The sequence below is a fragment of the Colletotrichum destructivum genome, chromosome 5, assembly GCF_034447905.1.
Source record: "Colletotrichum destructivum chromosome 5, complete sequence".
NCBI classification, from domain to species: domain Eukaryota; kingdom Fungi; phylum Ascomycota; class Sordariomycetes; order Glomerellales; family Glomerellaceae; genus Colletotrichum; species Colletotrichum destructivum.
In genome coordinates this window covers 1,180,167-1,203,533 of record NC_085900.1, presented here as the reverse complement: position 1 = coordinate 1,203,533, position 23,367 = coordinate 1,180,167, and the positions used below count along the sequence as shown (strand labels likewise).

The window sequence follows — 23,367 nt, the reverse complement described above, 5'->3', positions numbered from 1 at the left end:
TTTCACTGGTACTTGTGTTCTGTTCTTCGGATTTTACCGCTTCTTCACTCACCATGTGAACCGGAGTTGACGCCTTGCGGACGGGCCGCGAGGAGTGTGCAAGTGGCTCGGACATGGGCGGGCCAAATGTCCGATGGTAGGGATGAAATCACGAAAGGTAGCAACAGTAAGGGAATCTTGATCTTCTCCAGGTCAGGACGCCAACCCCGACGACGGCTGGTTCCTGCACCCGACGGCCGATACAGGCATCCGACAGAGCCGCACACTTGACATTGCCTTGCCGCTGTCATCAGTTACCGTCTCGAGGTGCGTAAGGCAACTAATTACTTGACTGGCTTCGGTCATGGTGCAGGCAGGATTGGATGAAACGGTATCGGAAGAGGATAGTTTTGGAGCTGTCCACCGTGCGATTGGATGCCAATCGCTGTGATGTATTAATGTGAGGTTTCAAACTCTGCTGATAGAGGTGACCACGGGTTTCCGCCCTGCTTTACCTCCGTTACCAAGTATCGTAGGGATAGCATATCTGTGTTGTTTGTGTGGATTCGATGTGCTAACTGCAAAACTTCTTAAACAAAATCAAAAACAAATTTAATTTAAAAAAATTACCTACTAGGGTTAAATTGTTGTTGTCATGGGAAATCCCCCTTACTTTTCGGTGGCTAATAGATCCATACCAAAAAGTGCCAGTAGTCGGGCTCACGTTACTCCATCACCCAGTTGAATCACAAGTTACGCGCAGTAAGTATTTTATCTCTCCAACATAGACAGTTAGCGGGTAATGTTGTTGGACTCCAAGACAAAAAGAAGCCAAAACGTTTAGCCACACACACCAACGATCTGGAATCCGCGGACACGGGGGGGGTAGCTGAGCACATTCTTTCTTTTTCCTACGGCTTCTCTCATACTCTCAGTCCCGAGGAGCAAACGAACGGCATTGACAGCTGTGGAATTTATTTCCGTCTCCGTGCACCTAGGGCGGTTCCAAGAAAGAAAAGAGAGTTTCTTAAGTTTCCCCGACTTTTTGAGTTTCTGCCAATGTAATAGAGTGCTGCCTGTCTTGTGCCCCAAACTGAAAAGGGATATCTGATCGTTCCAGGGATCTCTCGGCACGCTTAACAGACGCCTTCGACACCGGACGTCATTGTTGGAGATCCCCGATTGACTTTCCGGCGTAGCTGTTTTGTTCGTTGGCTGGGCCAGCAGACAAGCAACTGACAAGCAAATCTCGATAGGCATACGCGTTTGTAGTGAGTGGCTAATTAGGCAAGGAATTCGGAAGCCAATGATAGTCACCAAGCTTGTCACAAGCAAGTAGCATTCGTTTCGAAAAGGTATGCGTTATGTGTAGGGCAAGCCCATCCATGCTGGTTAGATCAACCCACCAAATATCAAGTATCATCCATTACCTTTATCCGTACATCACAACAACATCCGTCCAGCGCGCCTACGTTGCCTGATTCAGACTAGCCATCCTAACATCACAGCCGCCACGTCAACCACGAGTTCTCGTATCGGAGGGGGGTTATGTGTGCACCGACCCGAGACCTCTTCGATAATAGGGTTTTCACAAGTTCCAGGAACCATTTCAGATTCCGAGAAAGTGTGCCATGACAACGCTATGAAGGAAAGAGTTGTACAGGCAAGGCCCCCTTGGCGTCCATCGTCTCAAGGCATCGCCCGTTTCAGGAGGGAGGTGCCAAACAGGAAACAGTCGGTTCAATGAGGCACCCCGATGACAAGATCGAGAGAGATCCAAGAGATCCAGAGGTCGGGTGGGTTTTGCGAGCCGGATCTTTTGATGAATCGATCAGATGATGGCTCTGGTAGAGAGAGTAACTCGCTGGTTGCTGTTATAAATACCAGATACTCGTCACGTATCCACCTTAATCCGAGAGGTTTCGTGCGTTCCGAACAAGTAGGCTTATCTTCAAAGTCTCCAAGGTTTTCTTATATAGTATTGTGCGTCTCTGCGCGTATTGCATTTGCATCACCATCACCATCATAATCACCATTCGGTCCTCCTTTCATAGCATAACACCCCCCTTCATTTTCCCCCTTCCCCCCCCCCCCCAATCATCATCCATAATCAAGGCCGCAAGTCAAGACTAAGTGTTTGTCTGATTATCTGATCCTGCCAAACAGCGATAATAGTATTGGAAACCCCTCCCCCCTTCCTCAGTCACAATAAGCCATGCCGACACAACAACCCGAAATGCTCGCCTACGTGTTTGGCGACCAGACGCACGACCTCACAGACGACCTGCTGGGTCTGCTGCAGTCAAGAGACGACCCCCTCGTTGTCAACTTCCTCGAGAGGAGCTGCGCGGTCCTCAAGTCCGAGACGGCCCGGCTGCCCCCCGATCACCAGGCGCGGTGTCCGCGCTTCTCTTCGATAGCAGACCTCCTCGCGCCGTACTCCGAAAGGACCCTCAACCCCTGCCTCGTCCAGGCGTTAACCTGCATCACGCAACTCGGCCTGTTTATCCGTCAACATAGCAGCCGGTGCGAGGCGTATCCGTCGCCGGAAAGGACATGCCTGGCCGGTGTCTGTACCGGGGCCATTGCTGCCGCGGCTGTCAGCTTCGCCCACAGCGCGCCCAGTCTGCTGTCGCCGGCTCTCCATGCAGTGACGGTAGCGGTTCGCGTAGGGGCTCTGGCATGGGATGTTGCGGACAGGATTTCCCACCACCACCACGGGGATGATGAGTCTACTCCTACAGAGACCGCCGCCGCCGCCTTCGAGTCGTGGTCTCGCGTGGTGGCGGGATGCCCCTTGTCGAGCTTGACCGACACGCTCGTCCGGTACGCCTCGGACAAAGGCCTCTCCGCCATCAAAACGCCTTATATATCAGCCGTTCTTGTAAGTCACAACAAAACGAAATTTGGATGCGAGTAGAAGAGTAGTTCATAGGAGCAGCCTTTGACGGCTTATTGTTTCTCACAGGGACCCACGCAAGCAACGGTCTCCGGGCCACCCGAAGTGCTCTCCGATTTCTTCACTTCCGGCGCCTGTAGGGAAATCGCCCCGTCGTCGGCCTCGCTGCGCATCACAGCCCCGTATCACTCGGCCGTCCTATTTCACGAGGAGGATATCGAGCAGATCCTCGAGGGCGTCCCCAAGAGCGGGCGTCAGCAGCCTGATGTCGATGGCATCCCCATCGTCTCCATCAGCGCTGAGGGTCAGCAACAACAAGACCAACAACAAGAAGAAGAAGAAGAGCAAGGGCTGTACAAGGCTGTGAGCAGCCAGAGCCTGCACGACGCACTTGGACAGGCCGTCCGCGAGTGCCTGGTACGAGCAGTGGCCTTGGATAAACTGCCAGCCCGCATCGCCGAGCATGCGAAGACGGTCGTCGCACCGGCCGGAGCGCAACATCCCGCCAGAGTCTCCCTACGGTTCTTTGGTGTGCAGAACAGGGAGAGCCTCGTGGCTCAGATGCGTCTCCTGCTTCCCTCCGACGCCTACTGCGTAACACAGGCAATGACCGGCCAGACTCTGGAAGACTTCCCAGCATCGCCATCGCCATCGGTATCGGCGTCCACCCCCAACGGCACTCGAAACGTACCAGAAGCCGCCGCCGCCGCCGCCGAGGGGTCCAATGCCAAACAGCCTCTCGCCATCCTGTCGGCGTCGGGACGATTCCCCGGCAACGCAGACACGATGGACCAGTTCTGGGACATTCTGTACAACGGCATCGACACGCACGAGATGGTGCCCCCCTCGCGGTGGGACGCCTCGACGCACGTAGGCGACACGTCGATCAAGAACGTCTCGGGCACGGGGTACGGCTGCTGGCTTCACCAGGCTGGCCAGTTCGACACGACCTTCTTCAACATCTCGCCGCGCGAGGCGTCCCGCATCGACCCGGCGCAGCGGCTGGCGCTCATGACGGCGGCCGAGGCCCTCGAGAAGGCCGGCATCGTGCCGGACCGGACCCCGTCGACCATGCGGCACCGCGTCGGCGTGTGGTACGGGTCCTGCAGCATGGACTGGCTCGAGACGAACTCGGCCCAGGACATCGACGCCTACTTCATCCCGGGGGGCGCGCGCGCCTTCATCGCAGGGCGCGTCAACTACTTCTTCAAGTTCACCGGCCCCAGCTTCACCGTCGACACGGCCTGCAGCTCCAGTCTCGCCGCGCTGCACCTGGCGTGCAACGCGCTCTGGAGGGGCGAGGTCGATACCGCCGTCGTCGGCGGCACCAACATGACAACCAACCCGGACATCACCGCCGGCCTCGACCGGGGCCACTTCCTCTCCCGCACGGGGAACTGCAAGACCTTTGACGACGCCGCCGACGGGTACTGCCGCGGCGAGGCGGCCGTCACGCTGGTGCTGAAGCGGCTCAGCGACGCCCGCAGGGACAACGATCCCATCGAGGCGTGCCTCCTCAGCGTGGCCACGAACCACAACGCCGAGGCCGAGTCCATCACGAGACCCAACACGGCGGCGCAGAGGGAGCTCTTTCGGGGCCTGCTGGCCGACGCCGTCGTCCGGCCCAACGACATCAGCTACGTCGAGATGCACGGCACCGGCACCCAGGCCGGGGACGCCGGCGAGACCTCGTCCATCGTCAACACTCTCTCGCCGCTGACGGCCCGCGGCTCGTGCCTGAGACCGGCCTCGAGCCCGCTCTATCTGGGGGCGGCCAAGGCCAACGTGGGCCATAGCGAGGCCGCCTCGGGCGTCACGAGCATCGCAAAGGTGCTGATGATGATGAAGCACTCCATCATCCCGCCGCACATCGGCGTCAAGACCGAGTTCAACCGCCGGCTGCCCAACCTGGCCCAGCGCAACGCCCGTATCGCCATGGTCCCTACCGCCTGGCCGAGGCCGCCGCACGGGGGAAGCAGGCGGGTGCTGCTGAACAACTTCTCCGCGGCCGGCGGCAACACGTCCATCGTCATGGAAGACGCGCCGCCGCCCTGTGTTACCGGTGGTGAGGCCGGGATCGATCCGAGGCGCCGTCACGTCGTCACTATCTCGGCCAAGACGCCCGAGTCTCTCGTCTCGAACGTCGCCAACCTCGCCCACTGGCTCGAAGACGACGCGGAGGTGTCGTCACAGCAGCAGCAAGAAGACGCCACCAACCAGAACCTCCTCGCCCAGCTCTCCTACACGACCACAGCCCGCCGCACCCACCACCGCTACAGGGTCGCCGTCGTGGCCGGCAGCGCGTCCAAGCTGGCCTCGTCCCTCCGGAAGCAGCTCGAGACGCTCAACGGCGGCGACAAGATCCTCCCCGCACCGTCCAAGGCTCCCGGCGTTGTCTTCACCTTCACGGGCCAGGGGTCGCAGTACGCCGGCATGGGCGAGGCGCTGTACGCGCGGTTCGCCTCCTTCCGGACCGACCTGCGGCGCTGCGACCACCTCTGCATCCGCATGGGCTACCCGTCCATCGTCGCCCTGTTCGAGACGGCGTCGAGCCGGGACGCCTTCGACCGCGCGTCCTTGACGTGTCTGCAGCTGGCGCACGTCTCGTTCCAGATGGCCCTGTGTAAGCTGTGGGAGTCGTTCGGCATCACTCCCACCGCCGTCGTGGGCCACAGTCTCGGCGAGTACGCGGCGCTCTATGCGGCCGGGGTCCTCTCGCAGTCCGACGTGCTCTATCTCGTCGGCAGACGCTCCCAGATCATGGAGGAGCAGCTCCCCGAAGGCACGCACGCCATGCTCGCCGTCAAAGCCGGGGAGGCGAGCATCATGCAACACCTCGACGTCGGCGTCGGCGTCGGTGAGGTTCTCGAGGTCGCTTGTCGGAACGGCCCGGCCAACACCGTCCTCGGCGGCGCCATCTCAGATATCCAAGAGGCGCAGTCCGCTCTCGAGGCCAAGGGCATCCGCTGCCGCGTCCTTGAGACGGCGCATGCCTTCCACACCGCCCAGGTTGAGCCGGTGCTCGCGTATTTCCGCAAAGCGACCAAGGGCGTCGTCATGCGGCGGCCCAGGATCCCCGTCCTTTCCCCCGTCCTCGGCAAGGTCCTGCGGAAGTCGGCGGACTTTGGAGACGACTACTTTGTCAAGCACTGCCGGCAGCCCGTCAACCTCGTGCAGGCCGTATCTGCCGCCGCCGTCGAGGGCATTGTGGGCAACCGCACCTTCGCCATCGAGATCGGGCCGGCTCCCCTCGTTGCCCCGATGGTGCGGGACATCATTGGGAACAGGACGACGATGCAGACCTGCGCCTCGGTCAACAAGACCATGGACCCCTGGCAGCTCCTCGCAGAGGCCTTGTCGCGGCTGTACCTGGCCGGCGTCTCCGTGGACTGGAACAAGTACCACCAGGACTTCCCCGAGTGCCACCGCGTCCTCCCGATCCCCGTCTACGGCTGGACCCTCAAGGAGTACTGGATGCAGTACACCAACGACTGGTCCCTCCGCAAGGGCGACCCGGCGTGGGTAGCGCCGCGGGAGGTGCCCCTGGCCTTCTCGTCCATCTACAAGGTCGTCAAGAACACCTTGCAGGCCAGCGCGGGCGGCGAGGCCGTCGTCGACATCGATCTGCAAGACGATGAGGATGTACGCGCCATGGCCCGGGGACACAAGGTGTACGGTGTATCCCTCGTAACTCCGGTAAGTGAACCCCAATGATGATGATGATGATCGTCGTCATCATCATCAGTCCATGAGGAGTATGGACAGCGAGGCTGATAGATATAACCCATTATTGTAGTCCATGTACGCGGATGTCGCTCAGATGATCGGCAAGTACGTGCTGAGAGACACCGGTACCGGCCCCGGGGGCGAGGCCGTCGTACCGGAGGTCGCCGAGATGCGCATCCAAAGCGCCCTCGTGGCCAACGACGTCAACGCCAAGCAGGTCCTGCGTACTACAGCCAAGTTCAACGAGGCCAAGACGAGTCTCTCCTGCTCGTTCTCCAGTGTTGATGTAAGTGGTTTTTGTTTTTTTTGCCCTTTTCCTAAATGTACAGCCAAGACCCGTGTGTATATGCACACATGTTGTTCCATTACGAAAAGCATTCCAACCCAACTAACCATCGTGTACAGAGCAACGGCAAGATTGTGGAACAACACGCCAACTGCGTAATCCGCTTCGTCGACGTTGATGCCGTCCGCGCCCGCTCCCAGGAGGCTGCCGATCATGCCGCGGCCTGCATGAAGGACATGCAGTCGTGCTTCGGCGTCGACGACAACATCTTCCGCCTCAGCCGGTCCATGCTGTACAAGATGGTCGGCAAGATCGCCGACTTCGACCCCCGCTACCGCGGCCTGTCCTCCTTCACCATCAACAACGGCACGCTCGAGGCCCTGGGCACCGCCTCCTTCCAGGGCATGCCCGACGCGAGCAAGTGGTTCGCCAACCCGGGCTTCCTCGACGCCGTCTCCCAGCTCGCCGGCTTCGCCATGAACGCCAACGAGTCCATCGACATCGAGAGGGAGGTCTACGTCAACCACGGCTGGGAGTCCATGACCCTTTTCGCGCCCCGGCTCGACGTCGACGCCACCTACCGCCTCTACGTAAGGATGGTCCCGGCCGAAAACGACCTGTGGCGCGGCGACGTCTTCGTCTTCGACGAGGAGGAGGAGGGGGGCGCTTTGGCCGGCATCCTGCGCGGCTGTGCGCTCCAACGCGTGTCCAAGAGGGTCATGGAGTTCATCGTCAACTCGGCGAGCAAGAAGTCTTCATCCACCCCCTCCTCCAGGGGCCTTACAGCCGCCCACGAACGGTCCCAGTCGCAGTCGCGCTGGGATACGGGCCTCCCCCGGAGGAGCGCCTCCGAGTGCAGAACCCCGGCACCCGTCCCGGTCAAAGGGCCCGCGGCCGCACAGGACGCGTGGCCCCGGGCCCTCAAGATCGTGGCCGAGGAGAGCGGCATGGAGGAAGACGAGCTTGCCGACGGCGTTGCCCTCGGCGACATCGGCGTCGACTCGCTCCTCTCGCTCGTCATCACGGGCAGGTTTCACGACGAGCTTGACATCGACCTGCCGGGCCGCTCCCTCTTTGAGGAGTGCCTGACCATTGGCGACATCCGAACGTGCCTGTTCGGGGGCGCCGGCGCGCCGCTCGTGGAGGATGCCGCCGAGCCAATCGCCTTCACGTCCACGGCCTCCGTCACGGCTTCGTCGACGGCTTGCTCTGACGACACGGACAGCGCGACGACAATCTCCTCGAGCAGCAGGACACACACGTACGGCAATATGGAGGACAGTCACTACCACTCGGGGCTCGAGATTGGCGATGGCGGCATCAATCACGAGAAGAAGATGCTGCAGTCTCCGCCACCAACGGCTATTTCGCCCGGCAAAGCGCCGCCCGCCTGGTCCATGTATGTACAAGGAGCGCGAGGGCGGTCCAAGGAAAACCTCTTCTTCTTCCCCGACGGGTGCGGGACGGCCACATCGTATCTGTGCCTGCCCAGCATCTCACCAGATATGGCCCTCATTGCTTTCAATTCTCCCTTTGCGAAGTAAGTTCAACATCCCTCACCGCCCCGGGCGACAAACAGCGATACCAATCTTCTCTCTCTCTCTCTCCTCCTTGACTTGTGCTGACCATCTCCACCCAAAACAGGAATCCAGAACGCATGTACGAATACTCTCTCCAGGACGTCCTCCAATCCTACCTGGACGGTATCCGTAGCCGCCAGCCCCACGGCCCTTACCGACTAGGTGGCTGGTCCGCCGGGGGTATCCTCGCCTACGCCGCCGCCCAGAAGCTCATCGCCGCCGGCGAGGACGTCATTTCCCTGACCATCATCGACTCGCCGGCGCCCGTCCGGGGCCTCGAGATTCTCCCCGAGAGCTTCTACGACCACTGCCTCCGCACGGGCATCTTCCGCAGCGAGATGCGCCGCGACACCGTCGCCCGGACGGATGGCGGCGGCGGCGGCGGCGGTCCGGGTGGGGCCGTGTCCGGATCCAGTCAGAAGTGGGCCGACCCCCCCGAGTGGCTCGTGGCGCACTTCCGCGCCGCCACGGCGCTGTTGAGCGACTACTACGCGCAGCCCTTACCCGCCGAGGCGGCCCGGAGGATGCGCGTGACCATAGTCTGGGCCGGGCAGACGGCCTTCGACGGCGTGCGCTACGCGAGCCTGTCGGAGGCGCTGCGGGCGGACGCGGAGGCGGGAGAGCGCGAGGGCGTGAGGTTCCTGACCGAGTCCCGGACGGACTTCGGCCCGGGAGACTGGGCGAAGCTGTTGCCGGGCGCGGCCATCTCGACGCACGCGGTTGAGGGCGAGCATCACTTCAGCATCATGCGCGGCAAAGGCGCCGAGAAGGTGGTGGAATTTGTTAGAGGCGGCCTGTGATGTGCAGTTCTTCTAGATCTGTTGTTATCATATTTCTTCTTAGACTAGCAGTTTTGCACTAGCGTTGTTTATTTTTTTTCTTTTTTTTTTAACACTGGTTTTTCTATACTCTCCTTACTCTTGCATTATCTTCATGAGGCAACGACCAGAAGCTCTCTACCCTGGAATGGTGTAGTCTAGTCTAGGACACTCGATCAAGGGCTTTTTCAGGAGTCTGGGGCAAGAGAGATTGAAACAAAGATAAATTCCTTCGCATTTTCACCCTTGTGACTCCGAGTCCCAAGTGGCCATCACGCTGGTGCGCAGGCTACGGGTTGCAGATCTTGGACCAGAGCAACCAGACAGACTGTACTCCAATAAACGCCGTTGGCAACAGACAGTGTTCCACAGGCATAGCCAATGATTCCTTGTGCAAGCCCAGAGATTGTATGAGCTCAAGGCGGAAGATACCGTAGCACCCTGCATGCGGACGGTTTGTCAAGACTGGAAGACCAGGCACATGAAGTGCCTAGCTCTCTCTCTTTTTCACCGTTCTCAAACTCCGCCACCCATGGGTTAATCTTTGATCACAACATTCCAGCGCGACGCAATATGAGAACGTCACAACATCAAGAAACGACCCTTTTTCTGCCTACTGAATGAAAGGTGCGTGTAACCCCCTGCTCGCTCGTACGGACTCACATATGCCCGCAACTGCAGGCAGAAGAGGAATGACGAATGTCTTGGCGATCGATTCCTTCGCCGCTTGGCTTCCCCTAAGCGTTCAAAATGGCCTTAGCACTTCGACGGGGCTCGGCAGGATGATGCTCCCGACCTGGACTCCACATCGGGGGGTCTCTGAAGTGAGAAGAGCTGGTAGATTACAAATGAGGGCTTTCTTGGATGCTTGGCTTTGGATGCAGCCACCCTTGCACGGTATCCTAGAATCAGCTGTCCTCCCAGCGAGTCGCACCTTTATATGGACTGCGCTTGTGAGGCGAAGCAAAGGATTGCGACGCAAGTAAGCTAGAGATACTGTTTCGATTAATCAGCCGGCCGTTGCAGTTGAGCCGCGTTAACAACGTTGTGGTTGCGTTCTGCAGGTGGCCACATCAAGGATGAATAAATGTCGCTGAACACCGGCGCAACTAAATAACAATCCGGAACCCGTAAAGGGCATACGCCGGTGAACTCAGACTGCACATTGTCAATAAATACCCATCTTACTCTTCAAGTCACGAACAGATTTCATCCGGACCTTTACAAGAGTCAACATTTAACTCATCACCACACTGCACCATGTCCGAACTCAAATACTTTTCCTACGAGGGGTATGGCGTCAGCCTCCTCAAAGACATGCACTACAGCCAAGCTGTACGTGTCGGCGACACCATTGAGATCTCTGGCCAGGGTAAGTCTGACGCATCTTTGTCGCCAATCACGGGCGGTGTCGGGTCACCAAATTTGGAGAGGAACGCTTAGACAGCAGTCGAGTGCATTGACTAACAAGCATCTTCCAGGGGGCTGGGATCCCAAGACGGGAGAGGTTGCCAGCGACCTCCTGCAGGAAATCGACCAGGCGTTCGAGAACGTCGACCTGACCCTGAAAGACGCCGGCGGCGAGGGTTGGTCCCAGGTCTTCCGCATCCGCCTGTACGCGCTGGACGAGGCGTGGACGCCCGAAGGGATGGGGCGGATGATCGAGAACATCAAGAGGTGGGCGCCTGACCATGCGCCGATCCTGACTGGCATTGGGGCTTCGAAGCTCGGGCAGCCCGGCATGCGCGTGGAAGTGGAAGTGTCGGCGTACGATCCCGAAGGGGCCAAAAAGGCATCTGAGAACAAGTGAGGTGGCTCGGGTCAGATGTGTGTTTAAGTAGTCTGAGGATGTACTGAACTCCGGATATTATGAATTCATGAGCAATTCTCTCTTATTTTTGGAGAGACCAGTGACCGCCTGTTGTAACATCATTTGCCCACCCGTGAGTTGTTCCTTTCTCACAATCTGCACTCCAACTCAATATTATGTTGATCTTCAAACACACCACCGACCACGCACTTTGCGCCAGTTGATGGCCTTTTTAAGTTAGGTAATCCTGATCTATGATAAGAAATAACTCATCTTTTGGGCGTATGATTCCATAGATCCATTATGCATCGCATCAAGGGACTTCTACTTGCTTCACTCCTCACATTAAACCACGAAGGCCTGGTTCTCAACTAGTTCAGATATTTTCTTCCAGCAGTGGGTATAAGCTGCCTTTCCTCCCAAAAAAGCGCCTTCTTTCCCATCCCAAAACAGCCGACTTTGTACAAAGGTTCAAGAAACTTCTCCATAGGTTCATCTTCTCCCATGGGTTCATCTCCTCCGTTGCCAGTACCAGAAGCCGATACCGGCGATGGCGACCGCGGTCGAGGTGAGGATGCGGACCGTCTTCTTGATCGCCGGGGACACGACCATCTCCGCAGCCACATGGAAGTCGGCCATGGCGTTGATGCGCGGGTACGGCTCGTCGGGCACATCCCGCTGCAAGAACCCGCAGATCTCCTCCCAGCCGAATCCCTTTTCCAGATTCAGAACCAGCAGGCGTTCCGGGGGCACGAGGCTCTTGACGCTCTCCATGCTGAGGGGTTTTTGCAATGGTTAGCTGACGACTATTCTCTCCCAGGGGGTGGAGTCGACACCAGAAGATACAGAAGATCCAAGGCACATGGGCTGAGATGAGAGATGGGGGGGGGGACTTACTACTCGACATAGCTCTTGGCAAGGGCATCGTTGAAGCCAGGGTCACTGGGCTCCAGTCCGCCGGACCATCGATGGGTCATGGCCCTGAAGAGCGCCGTGAGCTCCGCAATGAAGCTGTCGAAATGCCTTGCGATCGACAGAGGCGGCTTCGCCAGCTTCTGGTGGTAGGCGCCGAGAGACCCGGCAATGGACTTAGCCCAGGACTGCGGAGTCCGCTCGGTCAGGATGAACCTCACATCCGGGTCGTCCAAGTACTCCGTGATGACGTTCGGACACAGGTAACACGGACTCTCGACGATGCACTAAATTTACTTTGACGTTAACGACTTGAAAGGCCGCTAGGCTTTTGCACGAATGCGCCGAGGACACTCACGTCGTATCCGGCAAAGAGCTTGTCGAACTCGGCGCGGCCGAACGGCTTGTCGGTGTCGTTGGCGACGATGGCCTCTTGGAGCGCCCTCATCTGCTGGAAGCCGTACGGCAGCAGCTCCGAGATGTGGAAGGGGGTGTACCCCAGCGTCTTCAAGGCCTGCCACAGCCCAAGGGTTCCGGTGCTAGAAGAAAGAAAAGGAACAAAGACAAGATGAATTGCGTGATCTCAAAACTATATGTTGCGATTTTGGTGTGAGGGTTTCAATCCTTACCGGCTGGGACCGAGCCCGATGACTTTCATGGAGCGAGCCTCCGCGGGAGCGGGAAGCTTATCGACGGCCCGGGACATGTTTTGCGTTGTATTGTTTGCTTGTTTCTTTTTTGCGGTTGTTTCGTATGTTTGACAGGAAAAGTCTGGTGTGCCGGCAGCGTTACAGTTTCGATCGGGTTGCGGTGAACCTGTCAAAACGATTCTAGAAGGGCGGTGCCGTTGACCCTTTTACTCCGAATCTCCCACCGGGGAGGGGGAGAGGAGGCCATCAAGCGATGGCAATTGCCGGCCGAACCAACTAATTACCCCAACGGGGTCCCTGTTATTTCGTTATCAACGACCCCCCCTCCGTTGCGGGCTCTCCCCATGACTCGCGATGCTTGTCGACTCATGCGTGGTGGGTTCACAAATGTACGGGGTAGCAATTAGGTTTGGCAACGTATCATTGCTCCGCTGATAGTCTTCTTCTCGAGCTCCTTTAGAAGATAGCCATTTAGTGTCAAACCAGAGTCATCCATGCAACCCGGACGCCGGTCTCGGGTTTGCCTCTTATCCTCCCACGCGGTTCACTTTGAGTGAATTGCTGAGTTGAGCAGGTGGGCGAGAGACAAAGAGAGAGAGAGAGAGAGTATTGACTGACACATGAAAAAGAAAAAGGCCAGCGAATCAGAAAGCTTCAAGGCTCGGGTGGGAGATAGATACATCGATAAGTCGATAATATCTGCTAAGCGCAAAAAGCAGAAGCGTCCTTGTTTCTCATGCAGGGCGAAGGCGTGTGTGTGTGGTTTTCGGCTGAACAAACGCTCGAGGCTGTTGAGTTCATCCAATCGAACTGTAGATCGTGTGTCCCAAGAAAGCTCGTCCGTCCCGCAAACAAAACTCACCGCTCAATCTCGTCGTCAACACCACGGACATGCACCTCTCAACAACAACAACACCACCACCAGACGGATCGTCCTCAGCCGCGGCCTCGGCCGTGGCTAAGGCTAGCCGGAAACCTCTCAAGTTCCTCCTGCACTGCTTCTCGGCGACTGGCCACGTGCTGCCGATGCAGGCAGTGGCCAGGGAGCTGGTCGAGCGCGGCCACGAAGTCGTCTGGACGACGATAGCGCCCCAGGAGGCCCGCGTCGTCGCTTCGGGCGCCAGGTTCGTCCCCGCGGAGGAGGTGATCAAGGTCGACGCCAACCTCGAGGGCGCGGAGCCCAAGGACATGGTCGAGACGGCCGAGGTCATGTTCGGCGGCCGGGTCACGGCGCAGGTCGCCGACATCCGCCGCGTGCTCGAGACCTTCACGCCCGACCTGGTGCTCAACGACGCCCTGCCGCAGGGCGTCGCCGCGCTGTACGAGCTGGGCGAGATTCCCCGGTACGCCACGCTCGGCGTCGTCCCCTTATACCTTCCGGACATCGGCCCGGAGCCCGTCGAGCACGCCGCCCAGTCCGCGCTCGGTCTGCTCATCAGCCGACCGCAGCTGGTGCTGCCCACGATCAACCCGGAACGACAGAGGCTGGGGCTGCCGGCACTCAAAGTCACGGATGCATACGCGTACAGCCCGTTCCTGCACATCCAGGCATCGTGTCCCTCTCTGGAGTTCCAGGAGGGCCCCGAGCCCATCCTTCCGCAGGCGCAGTACGTCGGCCCGCTGGTCACGCGGCTCGCGGGGGCCAGTCTCGGCGTGCCGGCGTGGTGGGACGACGTGGTCAACGCGACCTCGGTCATTGGCATCACGCAGGGCACCTTCGCCATGAATCCGACGTCGCTCATCATCCCCGCCATCCAAGCGCTCCAGGACGACAAGAGCCATCTGCTGGTCGTGCCGTCGAAGCTCGCGGGCGAGATCCGGGAGAAGATCGAGGTCGGCGACAACGTCCGCATCGCGGAATGGGTCCCGTACGACATGCTGCTGCCGCGGTGCCGTCTCCTCGTCACCAACGGCGGCTACGGCAGCGTCACGCAGGCGCTCTCCCACGGCGTCCCGCTCGTCTGCGCCGGCACGTCGGAAGACAAGAAGGACACCGCCGCGCGGGTGACGTGGGTAGGGGCGGGCATCGACCTCAAGACCGACACCCCGTCGGTCAGCCAGGTCCGCGACGCGGTTCACCGCGTGCTGAACGAAGCCACGTTCAGAGACAGCGCGGCCAGGATCGGAAAGGAGCTCAACGCCCAAGGCGGCGCCAAGAGGGCGTGCGACTTGTTGGAAAAGGCGGCGATAGAGCAGCTTGTTGCGAAGGAGGAGGCCAATGCTTGAAACGACGAGATGGGAAGCCAGCGGAGAAGGATTAAGGATATTGACAACGTGGGATTTTTTGCGGGAGTCGAAGATAAACTTTAGAAGCCAAACTTTAATAAATCTCTTTTTCCCTCAATAGAACAAATGTTTCGTTTCTCTCCTCTCACACATCCCGATCTGCGGGGGGGGGGGGGAGGGATCCAATGCCAGCACACATCATTTATGAGCTTTCAGAGTTGCAGCGGCCGGAAGTCTAAAATCCAAAGCCGACCGCATCCACGTGGAATCCATATGTCAACGAAAATCACATTAAATTCTTCATGAGATGGTTTGAGTTGAGCTTATAACAGAGTTCATTCGCTATTTACTTCGTCTTTCTTTGGTATATGAGGGGGGGGGACAGTAACCAGTGTTTATATGACCGACTGGGAAGAAACAACTCCACAAGAGAATGCCAAAAGATAGAAAATCTAAAAAAAAGAAGAATAAATCTAAAATATTTCCGTCATGGCTTGCGATCCTGGATCGCGTCCTTCTCGCAGTCGAAGGACTGCGGGCTGAGGTATGTCACCACCCTCAGCTGGCCCTTGTGCAGCGCACATCCGACGTAGTAATGGCTGCCGCAACGCGACTCGAGGGTCTTGCTCCCACTGAGAAATCCGCGAGTGTTAGTGTACTATACACAACTGTTTTGCCTCTTCTTTCAAGAGCGAGAGAACGACGACGAGGATGACAACGACTTACAAAATGTCTTTCAAGGCCTGCTCGTAGTTGTCCATCATCGAGTCGGTACGACGGGTGGCGAAGAACGTGCGCAGGCGGCCGAGCACGTCGACGTCGTTTTTGCTAAAGTAGTTGGGCGAGATGTACACCTTGGGCGAGATGGCCCTCCCGCACCCGAGCGTGTAGTAGAAGCCCGGGCTGGCCCGGCCGGGGGCCTCCTCCGGCAGGACGTCGGGCGCGTCGGCGAGGAAGATGCGCCAAAAGTCCTTGAGGTCCTCGATGGCCTCGCCCGACATGTCGAGCCGGCCGCCGAGGGTGATGCAGTCCATCATGTAGTCGAACGTCGTGTGCTTGGCCCGGATGTAGACCTTGATGCGCGCGTCCCGGGGCGCGAGGCAGTCGATGGCGAGGATGCCCGTCTCGAAGTCGTACTTCTTGGTGCCCTCCCGCAGAAAGTCAAAGAGGGGCTCGGCGTTGAGTGACTGGAACTGTTCGGCGGGTAGGCTGCGGATGGACTGCTCCACCAGCTCGAGGTTGGTGATGCCGAGCTCCTCCGCCTTGAGTCCTGGGTAGATGTAGATCTTCATGACGGGGCCGCTCTTCTCGATGTCGAGGGCCACCACCGTGCCCGCCTTGGGCGTCGTCTCCTCGACGAAGCGGTCCACCGTCTTGGTGCGGGTGCCGTGCGGCAGGATCTGCTGTGTGAAGTGGTTGTACCACTCGAGGTCGAGCCCCGGCACCATCTTCTGCTGCTGGAGCTTGAAGATCCAGTCGTTGGTGGCGTGTCTGTTGAGGGGGTCGAGGTCCGTGCCGGCATGGAGGCCGATGGGCTCGAACGAGTACCGGATAACGGCGCGGTTGTCGTGTCCCCATTCCCAGCTGAAGTCGATAGGGGTCGAGTCCGGCGTCCCGGGGCTCCGCCACCTCCTCACGTTGCCGTGGCAGTCTGGGGAGGGCCCGAGTTCGGGGGCGACGAAGAGGGAGTAGAAGTTGAGTTCGCGGTATTGTTCTGACGCGCTGTACCCGGCGTATTTGAGGAGCTTGGAGAACATCCTTCCCGTCTTGTCCCACCAGAACTGGGAGTCATTGTCCCGGAACCGTAGGACCGAGTTCAGAAAGTCCCAGGGCTCATGTGACATGATCATCTCACCCATCGTGGCGGTTCTATCGAGGCTTTTGCTCCAAGTGCGAGTTGCGTCACTTAATTCCGAGATTTTTGGGGGGGAGGAAGGAATTGTTGAAAATTATGAAAAGGGGAGAGAAGGTGTAGAAGTGGCAGAAGCTGGCTTGGATCTCTGGAAACAAAACTGAAGGAGAACCGACATTATATCACATGCTCCTCCGAGACCCCCTCCAAATACCCGTCCAGAATCCCCTCCAGAGAACCCCTCCAGAGACCCGTTCGTCGGCTTTCATCGTCTTTTGCCATTGTATCTGGATCCAAGTCACTCTTGCTAGGTGAGCCATTGGCTTAATCTCATGTGGAGACTCAATGCCCGCCGGCAACTCGTGGGATGACAAGGTTGATAATATCTTGATCTGTCCTGCCAGGTTTCGTGATATCTCCCCCCAGTTCAGGTTCAGGCTCAGGGGACCCTAGATGGCATACGAATGCGAAGCCGTTGTCCAAGGTATTACGATTACTGGCCGATGCGAGCCCCTCCCTCCCTCCACGAGCGAGTCAAGCCACGATAGAGGCACATCTTAGTCAGTCACAGCCCTCCACCTCTCCAGTATATGGAGATCGGACTATGAGATCTCAATGGCTGGTTCTCATAAAGTGGCGACCACTACTTGGGGACGCTCCTAATTCGGTGTGAGGGCCGAAGGGGGCGGAGATGGGTTCGAAACAAAGTGATTGCCGGTAACGGCACATGCGTCGGACAGAGAGTCCTCAGCGGTGTACTCTCAACCAGAATATGTCAACGATTCTAGTTGGATTGGGAAGCCCCTTGTTGTTTGATTGGTCCACACGCCCTTCCTCGTATAGGCAGCGTCAGATAGGTTTTGTGTCCACGGGAAGAGAGATAGTCTCGAAACCTCCCCTTGACTCAGACTCCGCTACTATCTTGCCTAGTGTGATAATTCTTGTTATCATCTTGGTATAATATATACGAGTTAGTACGATAGCTTAGCTCGGTAAGTTCGTCTATAGGAACTATCCTGCAAACAGCACAGTCGTAATTCTGTTCTGTCATTCTACCCCTAGTCGGGACTGCTCCGAACCCCCCATCCCCCACATATAGAGAGGCCCCCCATGTATGACGGACGATTATTGATATCGCCACGATAACCGGGTCCGGTAGTCGCTGAAAGTTTATTAGATTAAACTAGGAGGCCCGGCGAGTCAGGCCGACCCCTCCACGATTACCCCAGAAGCCAAGCTGGCACACGCCCCGGCGCGCGGGCTTGCCAAGAAGAGGAAGCTCGACGAACGCCGGGTCCGTTCCGTCTCCAGCCAGGCCAGTTGGGCGCGCGCCGGAAGTGACTTTTGTCGGTGGGCCTATTGGCTGATAAACACTTAAGCTTTTTTGTTTTTGGAGACCGAGAGAGATAAGTCAACTGACTCCCGACGATCTGGTTTCTTGATAGGGGACCTGGGCCGTCTGACTCGCGAGAACGAGGACGCGCGTGGAGCGCGAACCCCCCCCCCCTCCCCGACAACGGCGGCGACATGTGTCGTAGTAGTGAAGATGAACCCTTCCCCCCCTCCTCCCTCCCCCCGTCATGTGGGATGACTCTGTGCCGGTTTCTGTATCCTGACTGATCGGTTTTCTTTTCCTCCTTTACCCCTGCATTGTTCTCGAAGTAGTTGAACGGACGCGTGATTTTCCAACTTTCACTGTCCCCCCCCCCCTTTCCCCCTCCAAATCGTTCAATCCCATTCAACAACTTCTCAGGCCAGCCGCGTGAAGCAGTAGGGGGGTTGTTGCAACCCGCCTGACTAGCCAAAGTCGCCATGGCCGTTTTGGGATTCATCCTGCTTGTGGTATGGTATATTTCAATATGCGAGGGTTGTAGTTGATGATGGTGAAACCAAGGGCTGATTGGAAGATATTGCCTTTTGTAGGCAGTCCTCGGGGTCGCGGCAAAGTGCCTGTACAACGTTTTCCTGCATCCTCTCCGCCACTATCCTGGGCCGAAGCTCGCCGGAGTCACTCGCGCCTACTATCTCTTCTTTGACGTTCGAGGCGTGAGCCATTGGAAGGTCAAGGAGTGGCATGAGAAGTACGGCGAGGTCGTCCGCATCGCGCCGGGCGAGCTGTCTTACACGTCCGGTCAGGCTTGGCAGGCCATTTACGGTAAGCCGTCTTCCTCCACCCCCCTCTTCCTCCTCCTCATCCCTTTCAGTTGCTAAATCAAAGACGGTAACAGGCTTCCCAAACAAGGACGGGACGGGGAACTTTGAGAAGGACGCCCAGTGGTGGAACAAGAACGTCAACGGCGTCGAAAACATCCTCACCGCCGACCATGCCGGACACAAGCGCATGCGCCGGCTGCAGAACCCGGCCTTCTCGGACAAGGCCCTCAAGGCGCAGGAGTCCGTCATCACCGGCTACGTCAAGCTGCTCATCCACAAACTCCACGGGGAGGCGTCCGGGGCCGCCGCCGCCGACGCGGACGGCGCCGTCGTCGACATGAACTCGTGGTACAACTTCACCACGTTCGACATCATCGGGGACCTCGCATTCGGCGAGCCCTTCTACTGCCTCCGGGATGCCAGCTGGCACTGGTGGCTGCACGCCGTCTTCGACATCTTCCAGGCCGGCACCTACCTGCGGGCCGCCCGGCGCTTCCCCTCGCCCCTGTCCGAGATGCTCCTGCTTCTCATCCCGCGCCGCCTGATCAAGACCAGGGTCGCGCAGTTCAAGTTCGGGGTCGATCGCGTGGACCGCAGACTGGAACAAGAAACGGACCGGCCTGATTTCAGTGAGCCCCCTTTTGTCTGCCATCTGATTGCATTTAAATCCTCCCCCCCCCCCCCCTCCCCCCCCCCTCTCTGGGACAAGAAAGAAAGCTAAACAAAAATGTTCCAGTGTCATACATCCTCCAAGGAAGCGACGAAAAGGCCATGACGGTCGACGAGATGCACGCCGCGGCCCAGGTCCTCATCGTCGCGGGCAGCGAGACGACGGCGACGGGCTTGACCGCGGCGACCTACCTCCTCTGCGAGAACCCGCACACGCTGGCGAGGCTCACGGCCGAGATCCGCGACGCGTTCGAGGACGAGGACGGCATCACCATCCAGAGCACCGCCGGGCTGAGCTACCTGAACGCCGTCATCGAGGAGGCCCTGCGGCTCGGGCCCCCCGGGCCCGGGACCTTCCCCCGCGTGGTCCCCGACGGCGGCAGGACGGTGTGCGGGAGCTTCGTCCCGGCCGGGTACTCCGTGGGCGTCCACCACCTGTCCATCAACCGCTCGCCGAACCACTTCCGCGAGCACGACGGGTTCCACCCCGAGAGGTGGCTCGACGACCCCAGGTTCGAGTCGGACAAGAAGGCCGCCGCCCAGCCCTTCTCGTTCGGACCGAGGAACTGCATCGGAAAGAAGTGAGTTATTTGGGGGGGGGGAGCATGATTTTTTCTTTCAAAAACAGGTCCCTTGGAATTTGGAGGGGGCGATACGAGTACAATGGCTGACCTTATGGCTCTTAGTTTGGCGTATGCCGAGATCCGTACCATCCTCGCCCGTGTCGTGTGGAACTTCGACATGAAGCTGCACCCGGACAGCGCGGGCTGGCTTGGCAGGCAGAAGATGTTCACCACGTGGCACAAGACGGAGATGAAGGTTTACCTTTCTGCGAGGAAAAGGTGACGACTTTGCAAGTGACGACGAAGGGATGGAAGGTTGGGAACTTGGGAATTCCAGAAAAATTACACAAACATCTCCAGATGTCTTTTTTTTTCTCGATTATTTCCTCCCCTTGACTTTCCAATGGTATTCGATATCTGGCAGCACGTTACACAAGTGTGTTTTCTTTGGCCGTAAATAGCGTTCCATCATAGACATCATTTAGTTCGCGAGAGACCATTCGATGACCAATTGCTGGAGCTTGTTTTTACCTCTTTTCACCTCGAAGCGATTCGCTGTGTTATTCGAACATGAAAATCGTCAAGTACACCGAACTTTTCAACTCTTTTTTTTATTATTAGAAAACCCCCAAGGCCTGAGGGGGTCGGTCAGTAATGACGCGGGCTTGATGCCGAATCGCCCGGGCTTCCTACTTCCGCCTGCGGCCACGCGAGCCACTCGCTCCAGTACGACCCGAGATGGGCCGCCACGGACCGGACGAGAGTCCTCCCGGCGTCGCCAAAGGTCCAGGCCTCCCGGGCGCGGTGCAGCAGCACGCCCCAGTAGGCGAGCACGACCAGCGCCTCGGGCCGCCGCTGGTCCAGCAGGCCGACGTACTCGGTCGGCGCCCGGATGGACCACTCGATGACCGTGCTGTTGCGGCGGCCCGCTGTCAGGGCCGTGTTCCGCTGGACGTCGAACATGAGCTGCAGGTGCTCGACGGCCTCGGCCAGCGCGGCCCTCGACGCCTCGTTCCAGCCGCCGCCGCCGCCGCCGCCGCCGTCACGGTCAAAGAGCTCCGACAGCCCCCTGCATTCGTCGCCCATCTCGAACCTGTCGTGGCCGATGATGATGCTGTCCACAAAAGGGCTGCCGGGCCCCATGTGCTCGTCCAAGTGGGCCTTGAGCTTGTGCCACGAGCCGCCGACGATGGTCCGGACCCCGCGGTGGAGACCCATGCAATGGACCAGCTTGTCCAGGGTCTCGGAGAAGCCGGCGGGGCCGACAGAAGAGGAGGAGGAGGAGGATGAGGAGAAGGCGTCGAAGAGCACGTGCTGGCTGAGCCAGGTGGAGTAAAGGAACACGGCCAGGAAGTTGTCGTTGGACACCTCGGTGTTGGTGGCGTTGAACTGCGCGAGGCCCCGGGTCTGCAGCCGCGTGGCCTCGCCCCGGTAGAAGGCCTGGTCCTCGCCGGGGAGGGTGCTCTTGTGGGCCGCCGCTATGGCCAGGAGCTCGTCCATGAGGTAGGGCGTGCGGATCGCCTGCTTCAGGGACATCTTCTGGTACTTCTCCCGCGTCGGGTCGTCGTCGAAGCCCTGGGTGGCGCCCAGGCCGTGCTCGAAGTGGTAGAGCAGCTCCATGTGTCGAAAGTCGTACGGCTCCGTCGGCGGATAAGCACTACGGTAGCTCGCCGGTTCCACGGGCGTCAGCCCTCCTCCCGCCGTGTTCGGCGAGGACCCCCCAATCGATGTGGCGGGGCTGGGACACTGGTAGAGAAAGGCAGAGGCTGACGACGGCATCGACGATTCGGTGTCGAGAAACGAACACCGTCTCTGGCCCGTCGTGCAGTTGACGCACGCCGGCCGGTTCTCGTCGCATTTGACGTGGCGCTGCTTGCACTCTTTACAGCCGAACCGCGACTTGCGATGTGGTGTCCTCTGACGCATGCTGAAGACGAAGACGGCCAGTGAGTTGAGTCAACAACGCCCGGTGGTTTGTGTTCAGGTTGGCTCGGGAGTGGGAGCAGTTTCAAGTGCGAATACAAACGGCGATCCTGCTCCAAAAATGGATAACTGTGTCATTGAGTTCCCGGTGCTTTTACCGTATGTATGCACAGGAAGAGGATCGTGCAAACATGATTCAGCTACACGAGGGGGGGAGGGCGGAAGACTCCTTTAATGCTCCCTGGATTTCTGACCACAACACCCCCCACTTGAGCCAAGGAAGCGTTTCCAGACGCACTGTGCAGCTTCACGGCGAATGTATGTATAGACGTGTCATCTTGTCATGGCGAGGAGGGTTCGTTGAAGAGAGGGAGACTGAAGAGTCTGAGTGATCTATCAGACATCTCTGTAGTGGTTTTTTGTCCCTTTAATACTTTTGTGATCTCGACTGAAAACTCTATCTCTTCGTTGCAGCCATCCATCCCGACGACGTGAATACGTCGTATTCCCGTATTTGGCAATTAAGGTCCGCGTATACCGTCTTGTCGGCTGTGCCTCAAATTCCAACGTTATTCTTCCAGGCTTTTAGATGAGCCCCGGCCCGGAGCGATGGGTTGTCTAGACTGGTTACCAAAAAAAACTATGAGAAGAAGACGAAAACAAGTTCCCATGGCTGGTTTTTCAACAGGGCACGGGGGGACTTTTACGTAGATAGCAGCCGCCGCTGCCTTCACAGCCTGGGATGGACTATCGAGGCCCTTCACAGTCCGAACAGATCAAGTTCCTACTGCATGAGAGGATGCAGACATTCTCGCCTAGGGCGTGGGTCTGGAACCGGGCGTACCTGAGACGAAATGATTGGGTGATTTGTCACCGTTCCGCAGATCGCTCTCCAAAGCCCAATCAGAGCTGGATCAATACGGGCGGGGGCCTTGAGCTTGCTTGCAATGGGAAGGACCAGCAGAGAAGAGCAGAGCAGGGATCGGTAGTGTTCCAGATCTTCACATGAACAAGCACATGCTCTTCTTGTGTGTGCGTGCTTAAGAGTCTACACACACATACAGAGAAGCGCTGTTCCAACAAACGTCAATAAGATCTGCCGGATCGTTGGAAACAACACACACAAAGTCTCTATTTTCTTGGCCAGCAAAAGAATCCACTCACTCACTTACTCCAACTTCCTCCATCAGCAACCAAAAAGCGACACAAAAAAGAAGTGGACGATCTGGGAATCGAACCCAGGACCTACCGCATGCTAAGCGGTCATTATACCACTAAACCAATCGCCCAACAGGAGTGATCTAGCCCGGACTTGAACCG

The 23,367-nt window shown here is 58.2% G+C and overlaps 7 protein-coding genes across 7 annotated transcripts; 4 read left to right on the top strand and 3 right to left on the bottom strand.

The window, feature by feature from the left end:
* Positions 1-2,194: 2,194 nt before the first annotated feature.
* Positions 2,195-9,270, top strand: CDEST_07964 (Putative thioesterase, Acyl transferase domain superfamily, phosphopantetheine binding ACP; the record flags this gene model as incomplete). Its single annotated transcript, XM_062924123.1, has 5 exons — positions 2,195-2,863; positions 2,948-6,574; positions 6,675-6,890; positions 7,010-8,430; positions 8,535-9,270. The coding sequence occupies 5 exons, from the start codon at positions 2,195-2,197 to the stop codon at positions 9,268-9,270; spliced, it is 6,669 nt and encodes a 2,222-aa protein (XP_062780174.1).
* Positions 9,271-10,548: 1,278 nt separating this feature from the next.
* Positions 10,549-11,098, top strand: CDEST_07963 (Putative YjgF/YER057c/UK114 family, RutC-like superfamily protein; the record flags this gene model as incomplete). The annotated part of the gene is made up of 2 exons (XM_062924122.1): positions 10,549-10,660; positions 10,770-11,098. The coding sequence occupies 2 exons, from the start codon at positions 10,549-10,551 to the stop codon at positions 11,096-11,098; spliced, it is 441 nt and encodes a 146-aa protein (XP_062780173.1).
* A 226-nt stretch (positions 11,099-11,324) lies between these two features.
* Positions 11,325-12,863, bottom strand: CDEST_07962 (uncharacterized protein). The gene is made up of 4 exons (XM_062924121.1): positions 12,640-12,863; positions 12,369-12,549; positions 11,996-12,297; positions 11,325-11,873 (listed from the first exon to the last, which is right to left on the bottom strand). The coding sequence occupies exons 1-4, from the start codon at positions 12,714-12,716 to the stop codon at positions 11,609-11,611; spliced, it is 825 nt and encodes a 274-aa protein (XP_062780172.1). The 5' UTR covers positions 12,717-12,863; the 3' UTR covers positions 11,325-11,608.
* Positions 12,864-13,329: 466 nt separating this feature from the next.
* CDEST_07961 (Putative UDP-glucuronosyl/UDP-glucosyltransferase) lies at positions 13,330-15,000 on the top strand. Its single transcript, XM_062924120.1, has one exon. It carries the CDS (start codon positions 13,552-13,554, stop codon positions 14,884-14,886), a length of 1,335 nt encoding a protein of 444 aa, XP_062780171.1. The 5' UTR covers positions 13,330-13,551; the 3' UTR covers positions 14,887-15,000.
* Positions 15,001-15,373: 373 nt separating this feature from the next.
* Positions 15,374-16,745, bottom strand: CDEST_07960 (Putative aromatic prenyltransferase; the record flags this gene model as incomplete). The annotated part of the gene is made up of 2 exons (XM_062924119.1): positions 15,374-15,518; positions 15,613-16,745. 2 exons carry the CDS (start codon positions 16,743-16,745, stop codon positions 15,374-15,376), a joined length of 1,278 nt encoding a protein of 425 aa, XP_062780170.1.
* Positions 16,746-18,323: 1,578 nt separating this feature from the next.
* Positions 18,324-20,735, top strand: CDEST_07959 (Putative cytochrome P450). The gene is made up of 5 exons (XM_062924118.1): positions 18,324-18,580; positions 18,662-18,893; positions 18,967-19,521; positions 19,629-20,142; positions 20,248-20,735. The coding sequence occupies exons 1-5, from the start codon at positions 18,551-18,553 to the stop codon at positions 20,405-20,407; spliced, it is 1,491 nt and encodes a 496-aa protein (XP_062780169.1). The 5' UTR covers positions 18,324-18,550; the 3' UTR covers positions 20,408-20,735.
* A 1-nt stretch (position 20,736) lies between these two features.
* Positions 20,737-22,422, bottom strand: CDEST_07958 (Putative zn(2)Cys(6) fungal-type DNA-binding domain-containing protein). Its single transcript, XM_062924117.1, has one exon. It carries the CDS (start codon positions 22,048-22,050, stop codon positions 20,773-20,775), a length of 1,278 nt encoding a protein of 425 aa, XP_062780168.1. The 5' UTR covers positions 22,051-22,422; the 3' UTR covers positions 20,737-20,772.
* Between the last annotated feature and the right edge of the window lie 945 nt (positions 22,423-23,367).

Excerpts from the sequence above, each read along its gene's own strand:
- CDEST_07962 (XM_062924121.1), bottom strand. The coding sequence starts at position 12,716 with ATGTCCCGGGCCGTCGATAAGCTTCCCGCTCCCGCGGAGGCTCGCTCC. Across the intron at positions 12,550-12,639 it reads ATCGGGCTCGGTCCCAGCCG|CACCGGAACCCTTGGGCTGT; the intron begins GTAAGGATTGAA and ends TCTTTCTTCTAG. Across the intron at positions 11,874-11,995 it reads GCCAAGAGCTATGTCGAGTA|CATGGAGAGCGTCAAGAGCC; the intron begins GTAAGTCCCCCC and ends AAAACCCCTCAG.
- CDEST_07961 (XM_062924120.1), top strand. The coding sequence starts at position 13,552 with ATGCACCTCTCAACAACAACAACACCACCACCAGACGGATCGTCCTCA.
- CDEST_07959 (XM_062924118.1), top strand. The coding sequence starts at position 18,551 with ATGGCCGTTTTGGGATTCATCCTGCTTGTG. Across the intron at positions 18,581-18,661 it reads TGGGATTCATCCTGCTTGTG|GCAGTCCTCGGGGTCGCGGC; the intron begins GTATGGTATATT and ends TGCCTTTTGTAG. Across the intron at positions 19,522-19,628 it reads AACGGACCGGCCTGATTTCA|TGTCATACATCCTCCAAGGA; the intron begins GTGAGCCCCCTT and ends AAAATGTTCCAG.
- CDEST_07958 (XM_062924117.1), bottom strand. The coding sequence starts at position 22,050 with ATGCGTCAGAGGACACCACATCGCAAGTCGCGGTTCGGCTGTAAAGAG.